This window comes from Oryzias melastigma, linkage group LG13 (genome assembly GCF_002922805.2).
Source record: "Oryzias melastigma strain HK-1 linkage group LG13, ASM292280v2, whole genome shotgun sequence".
In the NCBI taxonomy this organism is placed as follows: Eukaryota; Metazoa; Chordata; class Actinopteri; order Beloniformes; family Adrianichthyidae; genus Oryzias; species Oryzias melastigma.
Window position 1 is genome coordinate 14,751,464 of NC_050524.1, and position 20,015 is coordinate 14,771,478.

The following is a 20,015-nucleotide window of genomic DNA, read 5'->3' on the forward strand; positions in this document are numbered from 1 at the left end:
CCAGCAATAATATATTATTAAAACGAGAATGTGCAATGTCCCAGTTTTCAAAATATTTAGTCATTTTGGCTCAAAACAAAAGCAATAAAGGGATAATCATGAGATGTTAAAAGGATATGTTTTGGTTCCCTTTGCAACGTTGTTTTTAGCCTCATTGTCGTCTTCGTCTCTGTTGTATCCTAAGCAAATAAAAAAAAAAACGTCTGTTAGATTAATCAATTCAAGTCTCAAGTCAAGCTGAACATCACAGGGAACATCGCAGGGGAAGGGGAAAATGTCAGTAGCACCGACACCAAACAAGCGTCTGCAGTTGCTATGTTACCTGTCACTGCTGCTAAACTAACTACAATCAAATGTGTCCGTGTTTTTTATTTACCTTAAATGCTCACAGTCTTCAAATTCACACGGGCGGCATTCTGGAGACCACGAGTGTAATATGTCCCTTTTATAAGCATATGAAAATTGATTAATATGGCTTGAATAGTCAATGCTAAACAACCAAGTCGAGGATGAAGCACCGTTTTGTTTTCATGACGTATGGAAGCTAACTTTTTAGCCATGAAATCTCGGGTAAGTGAACGGTTGATAACTGAGTTATCGCGAGAGTTGCAAGAAATTGCAACCTCAGCGTTTACTTTTACAACATTTACCATTTTACGTGACTTTCACACATTGTTTTAAAAAATATCTTAAAAGTAAGCGTATGTATATATAACTGCATAATTCGTTAAGGATTTCGATCACTTTCTAAAAAAAATAATGTAAACGAATCCGTGGGGCGGGACTTCATTTTACAGTAACCGAGTGGTTCGAAAGTACTGAAAATACGATTATTTACTTAAACAATAGAAATTAAAAATCGTAAGTGATGTCTGTATAAAGTTGTCATGTATCGCTTTGTTACTGTTGCTCTTTCGTATCATTGGTATGGACCGAGGCGGAGTTGGCTTCGTCCCCTTTTTTGAATTTTGTGTTTTTTTCACACTACCCTTTGAAAGGTCCATGATGCTTTGCGTGAGTTTATAACGAATTTGGTTCGACGGCGCAGTTTAGGCGCCATTTACAAGATAAGTTTTTCAAGAAGGGAAGCGGCTCGGGGTGATACGGGACACGATTTTGTGGGCTATTTTAGTTAGTTTTTTTTGCCAAGCGTTGGATTTACATTTTCTTCTTGAAAACTTTGAACCGGACAGAAGCAGAAAATCAGCGACTGGCTCCTTTTTGCCCCTTTTGTGGAAGGTACTAGAAGATAAAATAGAAGAAAATGATTATTGGGTTCCGTCTATTTGCTGAAATTCATAGCGTTTTTTTAATTGAGACAAACCGTAAAGCTAACAGCGTATTTAACTGTGTTATGGTTTAGGAAAGAGAGGAACATGTTATTGGCAGGACATTGATAAAGTGCTACAACTATTCAACCACTTTTTAATTTAGTATTTTTTTTATATAATTGCAACCGTAACGCATGCCATCGCAACGTAATCGTCATAACATTACTGTTTTCACGTTTATTACAGCATATGCGAGTTATAAGTGGCTAAGGTGTGGGTCTATTCCATGATGCTATGTTTGACATTAGTTAGCAAGCCACCACTGCTAACCTAACTAACGTTAGCCGATGAGGGGGAAAAGTCGTTGCAACTTTAATGCGACATAAAGTCCTCAGTTAACAAAACGGGGAGAAAACTCGTTGGATAGAAGCGGGTTTTGAGATGAATCAAATCCTCTGCGTAGGTTTGGTTTGTTATTCGAATGCATTATCGAATCGGGTTAGATATAGCCAACTATAATCTCTCCGCCCTTAACATTAGAATTCAGGAGCTGAAAGCTAGTTTGCAAGTTCGACTGTTATCTGTTGAGCTGCGTTTTCAGTCGTGCTCACAGAAAACAAGCAATTCAAGCCTCTAAACTTTTTATTATTATTATTAAATTGGTGACGTATACTTTATTTCCCTTTTTGTTGTTATCGAATATTAAACGTTTTAAATACAAAAAAAAATGCGTGCAGTTTTTAAGCTAATTTTCGGTGATCTTACTGGTAGTTTTAATATGATTAAAATAACATTAAAAATCAATCGCAAATGAATATATTGTAAGATTTTTTTTCCACCTCTGTTAACTTATGAAGGGGAAAACTATAAACACAATAATATTAGGAAGGGCGGCAGTAAGATTTGACTGGTAATGGCAAACGCCTGACAGATTAGTTGTGTGTGACCGACCGTAAGTGGAGTTGAGAGATTGACAGGCACAAAAACCACTCATGGGTGTTCCTTTCCCCCTTTTTTCTCCTCTATTTTTTTTTTTTTTTTTTTTTTTTTTTTACCAATGACCCCTTTAGATTTCAAATCATGCCATCTAAAACCGCAAAGAGCTCAACCGCCTCTACCAAGCCAAGAGGAAAAGGGTCGCAGGATGTCTCTGAGGGCGAGCTGGATGTACCCCCTCAAGAAACCAACTCCAATGGCCAAGAGGAGGCACCACCGACAACTGGCAAGTAACAAAGGCTGTTTTGGTGTCTGTGAATCTAAATAAGTTGTTCAGTCAATGGCTCTGCGTGTATTGCAGTATTGCTAGAGGCCAACTGGCACAGCTGTAAAGCTCCTTTCCCCCCCTCTATCTTGAAATTTAAAAGAGTAGCTCTGGGATGGCTGAGACGCTTTCTAAAGTGCAACACATAAATGCAATCACTCCGGCATGATTTTGATATCGTCGAATGCATTTCCTCGCCGGATCTTGACGGTAAAAGGAGGTAATTTGTTTGGAAATTGCGCGTTTTTGTTGTGATGAGAGATTCATGTCTGTAACTTTTTTTTAATAGCGCGTATGCTACTCTCAAGATGCAATTGTTGAAGCTCCTGTTTATTTTTTATTTTTTTTCACTAAATGTCTGGCTGCTATACTTTATTTTTTTTTAACACCGTCACTTCTTTTATGTATAAATATGAGAACACAGAGGGATCGATCCTTGAAGATCGTACTATTGGTTTTAGAGAATCTCCATGGAGCAAGCTTTTTCCTGTTTTGATTTTCGCCGGTTATGAGTCTATAGTAACGTCGGTGATCGAAACGCACTTTATTTATTATGGAAGTGTCCGTGGCGCATCCAGCCAGAGAGAGCGTTTGTGTGCACTGATGTGTGCTCGTTCATATCCGATCCAAGCTTTGACTCTTGCTTTGTGAACAAAGGGGAGAAAAAAACGACGCCTGTCAACTTTTTCCCCGGAGTCGCTGGTCTGTGCGACTTGCCGCCAGTGTTTTTGTTTGTTTGTTTTTGTTCTCCCCCACCCCTCCCCCATGGGCCACTGTCCCGTCCCCGTCTCCCCCTCCACCCCACCCCCCTCCCCACCTGAAGTGATTCGCACAGAAAAACTGAAAAGTGCACTTTTTTTCTGTGCCACAGATTCGGCTGAAGGGGAGGCTGCCGAGGCGGTTGATAATCGAAGTTTGGAGGAGATTCTCGGTAGCATCCCTCCACCCCCGCCCCCAGCAATGACCAATGAACCAGGCGCTCCCCGCCTGATGATAACACATTTAGTGAACCGCAACTTTAAGTCGTACGCAGGCGAGCAGATTCTGGGGCCCTTTCACAAGGTACGATCAAAGATTGATTCAAATCTACCAACAGTCCTGAATAGGTTTTACAATGTACTTAGATTACATCTAGTGTGGCTGCTAGTATCCAAGTATTATTATTTTTATTCTATTTTTTTTGTCTGAAATCTCAGGTCATTTGTCTGGATAGAAGTTTCTTTTGCAATAAAAGAATTGAGAATTAAGACAATTGTTTAGAAAAAAATATTTTAAAAAAGAGGAAGAAGTCACACTCCTCCATTTTGATTTAGTGCTTCTCACAGCTTGTGAAAACCTTCTGGTGTAGTCACTTTTAAATGTCTTTCTTTAAAAAAATAATATCTTTTCAGTTACTTTGTTTCTCTGAAAAGATTAATTTAAATAAATGTAAGTATTTAAAATCTATTCTATTCTTGTGTGAGATGTAAACTGTTACTGACAGCTATTTCTGACCCAAACTGTTGTATGTTTAATACACATGATGTAATTACTTTTATTCATTTTTTTTTTGCTTCAATTTCTTCCCAGCGCTTTTCCTGCATCATTGGTCCAAATGGAAGCGGGAAGTCTAATGTGATAGACTCCATGCTGTTTGTGTTTGGATACAGAGCTCAAAAGATAAGATCAAAAAAGCTTTCAGTGTTGATTCACAGCTCTGATAAACACAAAGATGTGCAAAGCTGTACTGTGGAAGTTCATTTTCAAAAGATCATCGATAAGGTATAAAGATGTTTATGCACACTTTTTTTTTAACTTCATTTTTTTTTACACAAATACAAACTTCACTAAAATGAGTTTAGTTGTCTGAACAAAAAAAAAATAAAAATATTTTTTGAGTCAAAAAAATAATAAAAAAATATTTGTTCTTTGTTATTTCTAATGCAGTAATACAGCTGCTCAGTTCTTGCACCAGTGACTTAGTGTACATTTAAATCAGTTGTGAAAGTTACAGGAACTCCTACACGTGCCATATTTGAGTCACATTGCACTAGAACTGATCTTTTGGGTTGTCTCAGTGAAGGGAACGAAAGATCAAGTTTTTGCCTCTGCTTTCTTGATGGTACTGTGACAAAAAGAGGTTGTATTGTTTACTTTAGGTGGGGTGTAATAATAGGCTGCTGTTACCACCAACTGGGAACAACATTTTTTTCTCCCTTAATTAAATACATTTTTATATATTTAATTTGACATGTCTTGGCAAATTCTCGTCACACTGCTGATGCTGAGGTGTGAATTTTAAATGATCAATTTGCCTTTGAATTGCTAAAAACTAAGAAATCAGTCAGTTTTATATTTACAATCATGCTTTAAAATGATGTGTCTCTTTCAATGCCTAAAGATGTGTACACAGCTTTAAATAAATAGCTTTTTTTTCTTTCAACTAAATTTTTTTATTTTTTATCGTGTAATTTTTCCATCCAGTCTCAAGTTTATAGAGTTTACGATGCAATACACTCCAATACAAATTCTTTCTTATCCTTTGCTATTGTAAATATAATTTATTCTTTAAAATTATTTTTGTGTGTGTTTTTCTATGCATCTCTTGCTAGCTAGGTGAATATGTCAGTGTTAAGCAGTTTGACGTGTTGAACTGTTTCAGCCTCTCCTGAACTGTTCTGTTCTAAGCTGCTGTCTTCTGCCCCTCCCCCCTGAGCCAGGAAGGAGATGACTACGAAGTCATCCCCAACAGCAAGTTCTACGTTTCCAGGACTGCCAACAAAGACAGTTCCTCAGCCTACCATATCAATGGCAAAAAAGCCACATTTAAAGAAGTGGGGGCATTACTTCGAAGTCATGGTATTGACCTCGACCACAACAGGTTTCTGATTTTACAGGTAATTTTTCATTTTCTTTTACTTTCTTTATTTTTTTTTCTCTTAACCTGCAAGCTCAAAATACTTATTTCTTTCATTAGTGATCAAGGTATTTGGTCATTTATCTTTTTTTTCCTGCAATTCTCAGGTTCTCTTTTGCTTAAATGTTTCCCATGTACCTGTAGGCCATGCCTGGAAAAGTCATGCAATATGCTGTGGTGTAATAGAAAAGAACAGGGGAGGGTTTGCCATCTGCAAGACCTTAGAATGCTGTAGCAGCGCATCATGGTTTGAAACAGTGAGAAAAAAGTGCGAACCATTATCTGCTGCTTTAGAATTTTAAGGAAAAAATGCAAAAAAGGAAAAAAAAAATCTTACTTGAATGTGAGTTGCTAAACTATTTACTAGCTTAATTTTTTTTTTTTCTTTTTTTTATTGGTGGGTCCACTAGTGGAGATGGGGTGGACTCCTCTTCCCATATACCTGCTACGCTTTAGCAGCACGTAAATATTGGCGTGTGAAAATAGCCCCCAACCCCAATATTAGCAGTGCTGCTTCAGTGTGGTGGGATCAAACATCCTCTGTTCCCATGATTTTAAATATTTGTATTGGTTCACATTTTTTTTTATAATTTATTTTCTACTTTAAGCTTTAGTCCTACATAACTCTCCACATTTACTAAGTTTAAATCTTTTCACTTGTCACATTTTTTTTTGCCCATTTTAATGTATTTTTACCTACCTTAAAATGTAAAAAAAATAAAATGTATAGAAAATCTTTTGCAAAAAAATATATATATATATTCCACCTTTTTTTGTGTGAAAACTAGTTTTGTTTTTGCTTATTTTTTCTTTACATCTGCATGTCTTTTTTCCTTCTCCTTTCAAAACCCTGTTTTTGGCCAGGCTCCATGACTCCATGAGCTTGGCTTCAAGGTCACTTTTCCAGACCTTTAGCAAAAGGGGAAACGGTCTCATTTGTGCTCCAGTCAGGATGGAAGGATGTGGGATTTGATCTCTCCCTTTCTTCCATGAGTTTTTTGTTTCATCAACCTTACAAATGTGTGACCTGCTTTTTACCCTACGTATAAATCTACCCTCCAAGTGTTGTATTAAAAAAAATCAGGTTAATAATAAGTGTTTCAATTAAACCATATTTTTTACTTAGTGTTTTTCTTTACCAGATTACTTAGACTAGATTACTAAAATCAAACTGAGTTGAAGCAGAGGCATTAACTTGCCATGAAACTTGCTCCACATTTGATTAATTTAAGTTTAAGGAAATTAGCTACACTGTAGTTCAAGGAACTGAAACAAAAAATGTTGACTGCTATAAAAAATTGTTTTTAGAAAAATAGCAAAAAACACCTTTTTTTTTCTTTCTTTTTTTTTTAGTTTTTTGCTACAGCAGTGTTTTGGGGATGGGGTGATGAATGTAGGTTTTTAAATTAAACATATTTTATTCTGTAAAACATTTTTCCATCACTCTAATTTTATTTTTTTATTTTTCTTCTCTCCTGAGTGGGGAAAAAAAAGTTTTTTTGGCAATTTCTTAGTTTTTTCTGTTTTGTGTGTGTGGTGTTGCATTGGGATATTAATTACAGTTCAGGATTTTTGCCTCATAACTGAGAACTCACGGACAAATCACAATAACTTACTAATTTTCTCTCTTTGAGTCGGTTTTGTATTTACACTCTTCCTTCCATTTCACTTGTCTGGACTGCACACAGGGCGAGGTGGAGCAGATTGCTATGATGAAGCCCAAAGGTCAGACGGAGCACGATGAGGGCATGCTGGAGTATCTAGAGGACATCATCGGTTCTTGTCGCCTCAAGAAGCCCATCCAAGTCCTGGCTCGCCGCATTGAGCTCCTCAATGAGCAGAGAGGAGAAAAGGTAACTCGCCATCTATCACACTTCAGAAAACAATGTTTGTTGTGTCTGGAAATTTGATCACTTAAATCCCTTTTTTTAATGAAAGTATATTTATCTTGAGACTTTTTTGTGTTAATTTCTTTATTTTTGTGGTATTTTTGAATGAAGTACAGTGATGGGTTTTTCTTGAATGGGAACAAACATTGTGCAGTTGGCTGACTTGCAAATTGCCAAGGATGACAATACATGTAGTTTGTTCATTTGAATAAACGTTCAAGAAACTTTTTCAATAAAACTTTTCCTGTTCACTGCCTGAAGACTGGAAAGACCCCTTGATATGGAAGTTTTGCTTTGTTCACTCTTCCAGCTAAACAGAGTAAAGTTAGTGGAAAAGGAGAAAAATTCTTTAGAGGGAGAGAAGAACAAAGCTGTGGAGTTCCTCAAACTGGAGAATGACATCTTCACACACAAGAGTCGGCTCTACCAGTATTATGTGTGAGTTATTCAGCACAATCCGATTTTATAACATCACTACTGAAATGGTTTTCTCCTATTGAAATCAATTTCTGTTTTTGAATATTCTTGCTTGTTTACCTCCGTTGTTTTTATTTATTTATTCATCTGCTGGTTTTTCTTCAAGCCATGACCTGCAGAAGCGTGTGGTGGATAAAGAACAGGAAAAGCAGAAAATATTGGAGGAAACTAAAGAGCTCACAGAAAAAAATGCAAAGATATCACAAGAAATGGAAAAAATGAATGAAGAGCTAAAAAATGTGGAGAAGTAAGTTTTTCTATATCTTATTAATTGTTTCCTTTTTTATTTGTTTATTTATTTATTATTTTATTTATTTTTTATCCTTCCTTATTTGTTTATGTGACCCTGAAACTGAAATTTCTATCAGCTTACTCGCATGTTAATTTTTTTGTTGGTATTAAATTCTGTAATTTAAATATTTATTGACTATAGGGCTTTTTTAACTGAAAGACCATTTTCAAAACAAAATCATGTTCTCAGATTTGCTTTTTATAATAAAAAATAAAAAATATGTGAATTCTTTTTTTTTTAGATATTTTTAATATTTTCATCAGTTAGCTCATTAACAGCTCAAAGAATGTCGATAAACAAAGTGCAGTTCCCCCATGAAAAATGCTTTTCCTCTTCCAGAAAACAAAATAAAATCAACAAGTACATCGAGGCGCAGAAGGAGAAGTTCACCCAGCTGGACCTGCAGGATGTTGAAGTGCGTGAGAAGATCAAACACTCCAAGAACAAGAAGAAGACTCTGCAGAAGCAGCTGGAAAAAGAACAGAAGAAGGTGTGTTGGCCTTTACGTTGTATTCCAAAAATACTCTCAAGTTCAATGACTTTTTTGTAGCCTAGTATTTCTGTTTGCTTTCCTGCAGTAGATAAATCATGTCAATCTGACAAAATCACATGGGCTTACAATTCATAAACACATGACATAGAAGGAAAGATTCTTATGTTTTTTCCTCATTTTTATTTCTAGTTTGGATTTTTTATTTTACAAAAAACACTCCTACACAGTGGTGTTATTCCTACATAATTTTGGTGTTAAAATCGTGGGGAAAATAATTTTTTAAAATTTACATTTCTAATATTATTTATAATACAAAATTGAACTCTAGAAGAAAATGCATTAATAAAGATTCTACAACAACTTGTCTAAAAGTTGATATATGAGCTACAAAGACTGAGTTCCAAACTTGATGTCAACAAGCTGTGTATTATTTCAATCTTTTTTGTAGTCATATTTATCTAAACTTCACCTTATTTTTTGCATTTTTATTTGTTCATATTATTACAGAAAAACCTGCTTGGATTCATCTTTAGGATAAGATTAGATGGGACTTCATTAATCCCAAAGTGGGAGATTTTCTGTGATCACAGCTTTAAAACTGCTTACACTTTTCTTATACTGATATTATTTGTGAAAGAAAAAAAATCTGCATTGATGAATTAATGTGTTTGATAAATAAAATACATATTTTTTTATGCTGCACTAAAAATAAAATTAATAAATGTATATTGCTTCAATAAGGATGCTACAGTCGTAATATACAGTAGATCAATGCAATGTTGTGCTACAGTGTCCCTGCTACAGAGTTATTCCATAACTCAGTAATCTGCTCTGGGAGCTTCATAAATTGCTGTTTTTGGCTTTTAACAAAATAAAAACAAACATTTGTTCATAGAAAATAACTAAAATGACACATATTTTCACAATAGAAAAACATTATGTTTTATGATAATTTTTACACATTGGTACATTTAAAACAGAAAAGTTTCAATAGTGGCCTTGATCTTTTTGGATGTTAAGGATCCAGTGTGTGAATGGTAAAAGTAATCAACTTAAGTATGAGATCGTTTGTTTATTTTAAATAACAGTGTATTTTTCCCTTGTATTTCTTGATGGTTAGGATAATATTTTTCTAAGGGTGTTGCCTTTAGGAGGAAAAAAAAGATTTTTGAAAAATTGTAACTCTGATGGCAAGACGGCCTATTAAACCATCCACTAGGGGGCTGTAAAGTCACACTGGTCAATTATTTTACTGCATCCCTGCAGTGTTTCTCTGGTCCTTCATATAAGTAGCTTTGATAAAATACTCTTTTAAGATTTAGTAAAATATTTTTTAAGTTACCCTCCAGATTCATTTGAATGCATGTTTTAAGTCTGCCCTCACAGGAGTATGTTCTGAAAAATAGCTTGGACCAATGGAGGGCATGTCACAGGTCTGTGGGTTCTGCCCTGTCAGGTGTCAACCTTCCATGTTCACATTTCACCCAAAGTTAACCTCATAAGTCAGAGATCAAACTCGTTTTTTTTTTGTTTGTTTTTTTAAGACAAACTTGTATTAACCAGAACCTTAAAACTGTTTATAGTTGACTTTTGTGAATTGAGATTCAAAGCATTGTTTTCCTTTTACTACTTTTCAGTAACGTGGCCAATTACAGTTTAAAATATTTGCTGTCTGTGCTTTTTCTACCATTAAGCATTTGTATTATCTTATTCAACACACAAACGCTTCCTCTGAATGCTGAAATAAAATGATGCACACATTTAGCATCAGATGTTTTAAGCATTTTTCAGTTTTAAAGTTTAACATGGCCCCTCATGAATGCTTTTTCCATACATTGTGTAGTTGGAGGAAGTGCAAGGTGTACCAAGCAGCAGTGAGAAGGCCATCACTGAGGCAACAGCCCGCAAGGAAGACCTGGAGAAATGCAAAGTCAAAGAAGAAGATAAACTCAAGGAAGTGATGGAAAGCTTGAAGGAGGAAACTAGTGGTTTACAGCAGGACAAAGAGGTATGCAGCTACAAGAATCTTAACGTTTTGCTTTTTCCTGTAAATAAATGTTTTTTTTTCTCTAACCTGGCTTCTCATTTTGTACATCCCAGAAAAAAGAGAACGAGCTGATGGAACTAAGTAAGGCTGTGAATGAGACCCGTTCTCGCATGGACCTCGCTCAGTCGGAGCTGGATATCTACCTCAGCCGTCACAAGACCGCTCTGGCACAGCTCAACACGGCCAAGCAGACACTTCAGACAACCTCAGACACGCTCAAGGAACGCCGCGCCGCCATCAAAGACCTGGAAGTTCAAATCCCCCAGAAAGCACAGGAGCTCAAAAAGGTTAAAGGAAACATCATGTTACATTTTTCTTTTACCTTTGTTGCCTGTTTACCAGCTTACTGCCATTGATGGTGTTGGTGCGTGAACCTTCATTTCATTTGCATTCTGTAGGACCAAGAGGAGCTGGAGAAGCTGACGAAGATGGATAACGAAACCAAAGAAGTTGTCAAAGAGTTACGGGAGAAAGTGGATGAAGCAAAGACTTCCCTTTCCTCCAACCGCAGTCGAGGAAAAGTCCTGGATGCCCTGATGCAGCTGAAGAAGACTGGCAGAATTCCTGGCATCTATGGAAGACTGGTAAAAGCATTATTGTAAAAATAGTGCAGGCAGGCAAGAAATCTTTTTAGCTGCTGTTTAATGACTATACATGTACTTTTAGGGAGACCTTGGAGCCATAGATGAGAAGTATGATGTGGCAATTTCCTCGTGTTGTGGTGCTCTGGACAATATTGTCGTGGACACTATTGATACGGCTCAGAAATGTGTCACCTTCCTCAAAGAGCAGAACATTGGAGTCGCCACTTTCATCGGTCTGGACAAGGTAAATTGTTTACCTAATGAAAGTAATCACAAAAGATGTGTTTTGTAGTTTTTCTAATCCATCACTGTTTCCTTGCTGCTCTTCCTCATCTCTCAACACAGATGAAGACTTGGGAGAAAAACATGGCCCCCATTCGCACCCCTGAAGACACCCCACGCCTGTTCGACATGGTCCGAGTGAACGACGAAAGCGTGCGACCGGCGTTCTACTTCGCACTGCGGGACACCCTCGTGGCTCAAGACATGGAGCAGGCCACACGGATGGCTTTCCAAAAAGACAAGCGTTGGAGAGTGGTCACTCTTAAAGGACAGATCATTGAGATGGCTGGTTAGTGGCTTTCCATTTTTGTGCTTCTTTGTCTTTAACGTTTTTATTCATCTTCACGTTTGCTTGCTGTGTGAATGACAGGAACAATGACCGGCGGAGGAAGAATAATGAAAGGCAGAATGGGCTCCTCTATTAGCTCCGACTTCTCCCAAGCAGAGGTACATTTCAAAATAAATAAAATGATTTTACAACCTCCTTTAGTACTACTATCTAACTCAACTTTATTCTTATTCCTTCTCTTTAGCTTGACCGTATGGAGAGCAAGCTGAACGAAAAGGTTTCAAAACTGCAGGGTTGCCAAGAGAGAAAGCTGCAGGTGGAGGAAAGCGTTCAACGTCTGCAACCACAGCTCAGAGAGATGAAGAACACCTTTGAAAAATACACCAACAGCATCACTGTACGCTGCTTTTCTCTTATCTCTTGTGGTTTTTCAGTCATTTGGATAAACTCAATTGGTGCTCCAGATGTGTATCTACAGAAATCACAGACCTAACTGATGAAAAGATCTTTTTATTTTAAATCTTTAACCGATTTTCTTTTATTTTTGTCCTCAGAGTCTCACTGACCAGGAGTCCCACTTGAAGCTTCAGATTAAAGAGCTTGAAGCCAACGTGGTGGCTGCTGCTCCAGACAAGAACAAGCAAAAACAGATGGAGAAGAGTCTGGACGCCTTCAAGAAAGGTAGAAGCATCTCTATCTTTTAATGGCTTCTTTATATCATTATATTTCTATTGCTAAGAAGAATTATAGATTCAAATACGTCTGATAATCGCCCTTATCAGATCTTTTACCTTAACGGCGGTTGTTTTATCTGCTTAAAAGTGGCTATTGAATGTCCACTTGTAATAATGCTCCCAATACTGATGCGCTTCTCCTGTTCCCATTCCTCAGACTATGAGTCAGCATCCAGTAAAGCAGGGAAGGTGGAAAATGAGGTAAAAAGGCTCCACAACCTGATTGTGGACATTAACAGCCACAAGCTAAAAGCTCAGCAGGACAAACTCGACAAGATCAACAAGGAGCTTGATGAATGTTCCTCCATCATAACGAAGGCCAAAGTGGCTATAAAGACTGCTGATCGGTGAGTTCTGGAATCTAATGTTCTGATCGCCATTAAAGCCCAGAGAAACTTCTGGTTAGGAATTCAGAGTTGCCATACATCGGACTTTGTTATAAGATAGGAGAGACTATGTGATGACTGACAGATGTAAACATTTGGGATAGTTCACACCTCCACCATCGAGAGAGGCAAAATCTGGACCTTTTTTAGTTAAATTTTGATTAGTACAATCAAAGCGTGAGGTTGGATTTTTTTTAAATATATAAATAAAACTGTTGGCCTTTCTGTAACATGTTGGCCACACACCAAAGAAGTGATACGCATGGTTGGGCTGAATCCACATTGCTTCCCTACCCCTACATTTATCCTTCCAAACATGGAGAAATGGAAAAAAATAATGTCTTTACTAGAGATGTCCCGATCCGATCACATGATTGATGACTCGATCAATGTCAGATGTCTCCTGATCAGTATCAGATATTTATTTTCTTTCAAGCTTATTATACCAGATAAATACTCCACTAGACGTTTGCATGCCATGAACAGATCACAGCATGTTATTGCCGTAAAGCTCAGCAGAATACCAGCTCAAGCAGGAGGCTAACGAACACAGTTCAGTCAAGCTAGTGAGTAATGGCGCTTTAAACTGACAGCAAGTGTCTCCGTTGGTTTTTCTTAACACAAACAATGACCTCAGCTGAATTTTTTTTTTGTTATGTTAAACTCTGACAGAGAAGCGGCTACACAAGAGCTGCTAACTGTGCTTAATGCTAGCTCCGTAATTTAACCCCTTAAGACCTAAGCTTTTCTTGGAAATGCCTTATTGATTTCTCAAAAAAAGGGTTAAAAAAACTACTGTGGTAATAAAACCCAAAATGTGGTTAAAAAAGAATCCCATATTCTTAGAAAAAAAAGAAAATAAATAAACGGTTCTGAGATCATCATATGCTACAACAAAGTCATCATAGATTTTTAAGAATTTTAAATGAAGATATGAATCACATTTATTTAAAATTATTAAATAGTCTATCTAAAGAAATTAAAGCTAAAGTCACAAAACTTTCTGACGTGACTAATTTAACTAGATAAGTTACTTTTTTCTAGTTGATTGTACTTTATTTGATAATTTAACAGTGATGCATGATATTGACTTTTTACAACTGATGCCCAATATTTTCCAGCCTCTTGCAGCTGATACTGATAATTAACCAATATTTTTTTTAAATAATTGAAAAGATTTTTACAGGTACAAAGTAAGAGTATATGACTATGTATTCCAACAAATTTGCAGAACTAGTTTTACCTACAAATAAATTGAACAACAGGTAGTACCAATACTATTAGTCTGCCATACATCTGTGAATAGAGAAAGTCCATTTCAATGGTCAGAACAAATGTTAAGACTTTAACTTAAATCACAAATTTTGTAACAAGGACATTTTTTCAATACAAATAATGCCCGATATAATAACATACAAAAGAAATACTTTAATCTCAAAGTGCAAAAATGACTGCTTTGTTTGAAACTGATGTCCAAAATAAATGGTTGCTCATAGAAATTAACTTTTCATAAACAGGCATATGCTTGGATTCTAACAAATTCAAGCTCACCTCTCTGCTAGAATCTGCTGTATTTGGACACATTGTTGTTCCAGCCCTTTCTGTTACGTTTTTGTTATTTCTGAGACTGCACGCACAGTCTGCATCTACTTTGGATAAATACAGCTACAGCTCGGACTATTTTGTTAACGGCTGCTCTGCCATCTGCGTGTTTGTTGTCTGTTTGTCAGCGCAGGAATGTGTGTGTGAGCAAAGTGCAGTGAGAGAGAGATGGAGAAATGCCCCGTCTTTGTGGTGTGTGCTGTGTCTGTGCTTTTGGGGTGAGCAGACAGGTTGTAACACAAGTAAATACTGAGTGGTGAGTGAGGAAGTGTCAGCAGTTTTAGTACATTTTATTGGCAATTTTTTTTCCCTTTTTAGAATTATCGGCACAACGCCATAATGTCCATTATCGGCCGATAATTATTAATAACCAATATTATTGTGCAACCTTATCGATTGTTTCAGCTTCTTCACAGAAGTTCTCTAAGAGTCAAATAATAAAATATTCCATCAATCTTCTTCCACTCATCCAGGACCGGGTCGCGGGGGGAGCAGTCTAAGCAAAGATGCTCAGACTTCCCTCTCCCCGGCCACTTCCTCCAGCTCCTCTGTGGGGACCCAGAAGCATTCTCAGGCTGCCAAGAAACGTAGTCTCTCTTGTGTGTGCTGGGTCTTCCGCCCAGTGGGAAATGCCCGGAAATACTAAAATAAAAAAGGGGAAAAACCTAAATTTGTTTATTAAATGTATTCAGTTTTTTTGTTACAAAAGTATCGGCAGATATTCAAAATCAAATAACTCTAAATGGATTGAGCCCAAAAAAACCTGATTGGGACATCTCAAGTCTTCACATTGAGACGTTACTCTCACTCAGTGACATCATCAATAGTCGCCGGTCAGCTTCGTTAGTGTGGAGCTGCCAGCGCTCGGAAATACGCATTATCGGTTTTATAACTTTAAAAAGTCATGCTAAAACAAAAAGTCATTACTTACATTTAAATGTAAGCTTCTGTGCTTCAGAGCTCACCCAAGTAAAGAAACGCACTTCTCTTCTGCATTGCACGCTAAAAAACACCTTCAGACGCCATTCCAGCTTCAAATGCCTCAACAATTGAAGCATTAGGAAGGAGTCAGAGGAGCAGGGAAGCAATTCAGATTCTTCCTTAGTGTTTTTTAAAGAGTAAGAAAAACTCTTGTTTAGCTGTTGTAAACAAAAAGGGACTGTATTGTAATTGCTAAAACTTTTGTTGTCTAAAAACAGAAAAAGATTTTTGAATGAAACATTTTAACCCTTTTGCCACCCAACAAAGACAAAATCAAAAACATTTTTATTCCTGCTGCTCATTTCCTTGGGAGAGTAATGCACATCATCATTGTGTTTCATAACATGTTTTCTAAATGTGCTCTGCTGTTTGGTTGAGCAGGCAGTTAAAGGGTTAAGTCAACTCCAGAATAAACTGGATGTGTGTTAATGCACACTGAAGCTGAAGCCTGTTCTTCAGTTTGAAGTCTTATTTCATTACTTTTCCTGCATTGGCTTGGATTTTCAAAAACTCAGAGCCTGAACACATCCTGTGTTTTGCAGGTCCTGAAGTGTTTCTCTTTGTGTTTTCTTTATAGCAACCTGAAGAAGTGTGAGGAGAGTGTGGCTCACCTGCAGAGTGAGCTGGAGGAGAACGAGAAGTTAATGAAGGATCTCACCGAACAGCTCAAGACAGTGGAAGATGAGGCAGGAGAGATCATGAAATCTTGCCAGGAGGCAGAGGTCAGTGTTCCACTTATCTATCACTCCTGTGTTACTTTTTTAATCTACTCCTGTTTTTTAGAGATATGTTTGATGGGGCTAAATCTTTACACAATGGAGAAAACATATAAATGTTTCTATTTCTTGCTTTGATTTTGTCTCTTAAACCTCTGAGTCTCCAAATGAAATTAGAAATGATAAACTGGGAAACTATTCCTTTTTGCATAGGCTGCTCTGCCAGAGGTACAGGAGCAGTATCAGAAGGTGTCAAAGGAAATAAAGGTCCTGCAGAAACAGGAACATGAACTGCAGGCAGAGTCGCTCAACGTGAGGCTCTCCATCGAGCAGATCGACGCCACCATCACCAAACACAACGGCAAGATCAAGTACTGGCAGGACGAGGTGAGTGACGGGACGGGGTTAGAAGATATTTAATTTAATAATCTAAAGATAAAGGCAGCAAACTAAAAAGTCTAAATATTTAGCTGTTATGTCATATACCAATCACAGCGTTTATGCACATTAGCTTTCCAGGATAAATGTCTTTTTTCTTAGTTTTAACCAGCATCTATCCTGATTTTTTTTTTTTTTTGGCCTGCGAGGCTGTGGAAGAACTGCCAAATGTGTTGGTACTTTTAACTCATCATCAGACCTTTTTAGAAATTTGTTTTCCTCCAAAAAAGCAGCACATCAATCAGCTTTCACAGACTTTGATCTTCTTTATAGGAAGCAGCTCGTCTGCTATCGGCCATGACTGCTTCCAAAGCCCCTCCCAGGAGATGTTTCTGTTAAACAGCTTTCATTAGTTCTATGTTCTGAAACTAAAGCTAGAAACCTCAATTCTTCCATCTTTAAATAAGAATCCAAAAAGTTACCAAATACCCGCTGCTGCTTTGTCTTTACATGAAACATTTTTCTGTGATTAAAAAAATATATATATATACCAGGTCTTTTCTTGACATTCTCCTAAAGCAGGACATTTGATTTTCCAACAGGGATCCAAGTTGTCCCTGCATGTCATCGAAGGCCAGCCAGCAGAGAAACTCCCCGTCCTCGCCGCCGCTGAACTTGAGGCCATCTCAGACCCCAACGTCATCGTCAACAAGATGAGCACGCTGGAGATCCAGTGTAGTAATCTGAAGCCCAACCTGGGAGCCATCTCGGAGTACAAGAAGAAGGTAAACACAGACGACAGTCACCCAGAGTGACGAAGGCAGCAGCACTGTCATCATTGGTTTCTTTAGAAGGTCAAAGGTCACTTTAGCTCAGGTTTATACAGAAAAAGTGCAAGACGGCTGGGTAGGATCTCACCGTTTTACCTCAGAAACAGAACCAAATCCAAAATAATGTAGTGTTCTCTTGTTTATCATGAAATCTATGCCCTAAAAAATAACTTGTGATAGGAGAAATCTGCACTTTATTTACCTTTCTCACACAGACACAAAACCCCTTTTTGTCTTTAAAATCTCAAAGTCATAAAAATAAGTCCAGTATTGTAGAATGAAAACAAAAACATGTTCACAATTGAATATTTATGTGGATTTGGCAAGATGCTCACATTCTGTACCGGAGATGTGGCACGGAGGAGATTGATTGACAAAGTCTACAGCCAATCCGGACGTAGAAAACGGTGCACTGTTTAAAAAAAATTGAAAATTGCGCTGAAAATAATCCATAAAAGATGAACTGTAAAATAGTGAGGGGCTGCTGTAAAGAGAAGAACATAAATGCTTAAAATACATTACTCTGGTGCTGGAGACAAATACATCAGAAAGTCGTCGTTTTAAGTTTTCTATAAGGAATATAGAAATCAGACTACTTTCTTCTACGAAACAAAAGTTAAAATGTAGAGATAAAATGATTCAAACCCTGTACATGCTATGATTTGTGGGATAGCTGAAACTTTTTCTAAAAGTTAAAGTTGATTAGAAGTTTACAAACTCAGAATCAGCAGATCAGTAACTTTTTTTTTAACATTTTAGTTCAGAGCTTGTAAATAGCTGAACCAGCATGCCGTCACTATTTGTTGCAGTTTGAGGCAAATCTTCAATAAGTTTCTGAAACAAGAATTTAAGGTTCCCTGTTTGCAGCCTAAGGTGAAACACTGATGGAGGTGTCAGTCAAATGATCAGCAGAATAAAGTCCCAGCGTTGCTGTGCTGTTTTCAGGAGGAGCTGTACCTCCAGCGGGTCGCCCAGCTGGATGAGATAACTGCAGAAAGGGACACCTTCAAATGCAGCTACGAGGACCTGCGGAAACGGCGGCTCAACGAGTTCATGACCGGATTCAACATAATCACCAACAAGTTGAAGGAGAACTACCAAATGCTCACACTCGGGGGCGACGCTGAGCTGGAGCTGGTGGACAGCTTAGACCCGTTCTCTGAGGGCATCATGTTCAGGTAGAGAGAAGGAAATCACTCGACGTCATAGCAGATGGTTTGTTCTGCACAAAGAAAACATTTTGTTTTCCTGCTTTTCCCTCCAGCGTCCGTCCTCCAAAGAAAAGCTGGAAAAAGATCTTCAACCTCTCTGGAGGAGAGAAGACCCTCAGCTCTTTGGCTCTTGTGTTCGCTCTTCATCACTATAAGCCGACGCCTCTCTACTTCATGGACGAGATCGATGCTGCTCTCGACTTCAAGAACGTCTCCATCGTGGCTTGTTACATTTATGTAAGTATGAACCTAAAACACGACAGGAAATCACTCTAAAGCTCTTTAATCTTTTGTACGTTTTTGTATTAAGATATGATGTTTAAGTTGGGTGACCTTTCTTTCTAATATTCCACCTCCATTGTTCTGTCTTCTAGGAACAAACCAAGAACGCTCAGTTCATCATCATCTCCCTGAGGAACAACATGTTTGAGATTGCCGATCGCCTCATTGGCATCTACAAAACCCACAACACCACCAAGAGTGTGGGGATCAACCCCAAGACCATCGCCTTCAGAGAGCACGATGCCGTCAGTGCTTGAACCTTCAACCTGTTCGTCCTTTTCTTCCCAAATGAAAATGTTTTTATACCGTTCTGTTCTTGAAATGCTGCTATTCTTTATATGTATCAATAAAACTTTTGATGACATGTTTATACATTTCAGAGTTCAGGTAAAAGCATCTGCTGAGTGTAAATCATGAATTTAAGGATCTGTATAAGATTTAGTTCACAAACTAATGATCTGCTTCTTTTCTAATTAATTGAATCAGTTTCTGTTGTACTAACATTTGTATCTACAGTTTATCAAAGATTTATTTTTCAAATACATTTTCAGAATAGTGGAATTCACATATTTAGATCAAATTTAACCATTATACTTTACAACTGGCTTTTCTTTTCTTTTGGTTACAGATAAAGGAAAACACATCAGTAACAGAAAACTAGAATATTGTATAAAAATTGATTGTTGTATAGATTTATGTCTTGGTAATTCAGATAACACCACTGCCAATGATTCCTGGTCTGAGTTCCAAATTATTAAGAAAATTTGTCTAAATACCTCATGCAAATGAAAGTCAGCATCCTTTAAGTCACTAACCATTAGAGTAAATATTAAATGTTATTTAACAGACCTAAAGATAACTGTATTTAAAAAAACCTTAAAATACACAGTTCCAAGTTATTACGCACAACAGAATTTCACAACATTCGATCCATTCTAAAAACCTGAAAATGATCATGTGTTGACGTTGCTGCATTTGATCATATTTACTGAAATCAAAAACATCTTAATAGGTCAAGTTACATTTGAACACAGGAGCCTTATTTTGTGGCAGAATCACAACTTTTGCATCCATTGAGCTTTTTGGAGTTTTTACTAGAATCTTTGCAGAATAT

The 20,015-nt window shown here is 37.3% G+C and overlaps 2 protein-coding genes across 3 annotated transcripts in view; one reads left to right on the forward strand and one right to left on the reverse strand.

Moving 5' to 3' along the window:
• ift80 (intraflagellar transport 80 homolog (Chlamydomonas)) overlaps window positions 1-577 on the reverse strand; it is a 46,874-nt gene extending 46,297 nt beyond the window's left edge. Inside the window, exons 1-2 of the mRNA XM_024277356.2 lie at window positions 377-577; window positions 119-179 (exon numbers count right to left, since the gene is read on the reverse strand). Coding sequence (XP_024133124.1) covers window positions 119-155 — 37 coding nt within the window. The 5' untranslated portion in view covers window positions 156-179; window positions 377-577. The remainder of the gene's footprint in view (window positions 1-118; window positions 180-376) is intronic.
• Window positions 578-1,008: 431 nt separating this feature from the next.
• Window positions 1,009-19,275, forward strand: smc4 (structural maintenance of chromosomes 4). 2 transcript variants are annotated; one of them, XM_024277354.2, is made up of 24 exons: window positions 1,009-1,239; window positions 2,342-2,493; window positions 3,404-3,594; window positions 4,102-4,293; window positions 5,232-5,408; window positions 7,117-7,281; window positions 7,628-7,755; window positions 7,901-8,041; window positions 8,426-8,576; window positions 10,423-10,587; window positions 10,680-10,913; window positions 11,025-11,210; window positions 11,293-11,454; window positions 11,556-11,781; window positions 11,863-11,939; window positions 12,026-12,178; window positions 12,336-12,462; window positions 12,673-12,862; window positions 16,062-16,206; window positions 16,414-16,587; window positions 17,181-17,363; window positions 18,354-18,586; window positions 18,673-18,856; window positions 18,994-19,275. In XM_024277354.2, exons 2-24 carry the CDS (start codon window positions 2,352-2,354, stop codon window positions 19,156-19,158), a joined length of 3,891 nt encoding a protein of 1,296 aa, XP_024133122.1. In that variant the 5' UTR covers window positions 1,009-1,239; window positions 2,342-2,351; the 3' UTR covers window positions 19,159-19,275. The 2 variants fall into 2 exon arrangements, with proteins under 2 accessions (XP_024133122.1, XP_024133123.1); XM_024277355.2 differs by lacking the exon at window positions 1,009-1,239 and adding an exon at window positions 1,710-1,730.
• Window positions 19,276-20,015: the final 740 nt, after the last annotated feature.

Bases quoted from the DNA above. Each gene is read 5' to 3' on its own strand.
- smc4 (XM_024277354.2), top strand. From the start codon at position 2,352: ATGCCATCTAAAACCGCAAAGAGCTCAACCGCCTCTACCAAGCCAAGA. The intron at 2,494-3,403 runs GCAAGTAACAAA...TCTGTGCCACAG, and splicing joins GGAGGCACCACCGACAACTG to ATTCGGCTGAAGGGGAGGCT. The intron at 16,207-16,413 runs GTCAGTGTTCCA...CTTTTTGCATAG, and splicing joins AATCTTGCCAGGAGGCAGAG to GCTGCTCTGCCAGAGGTACA.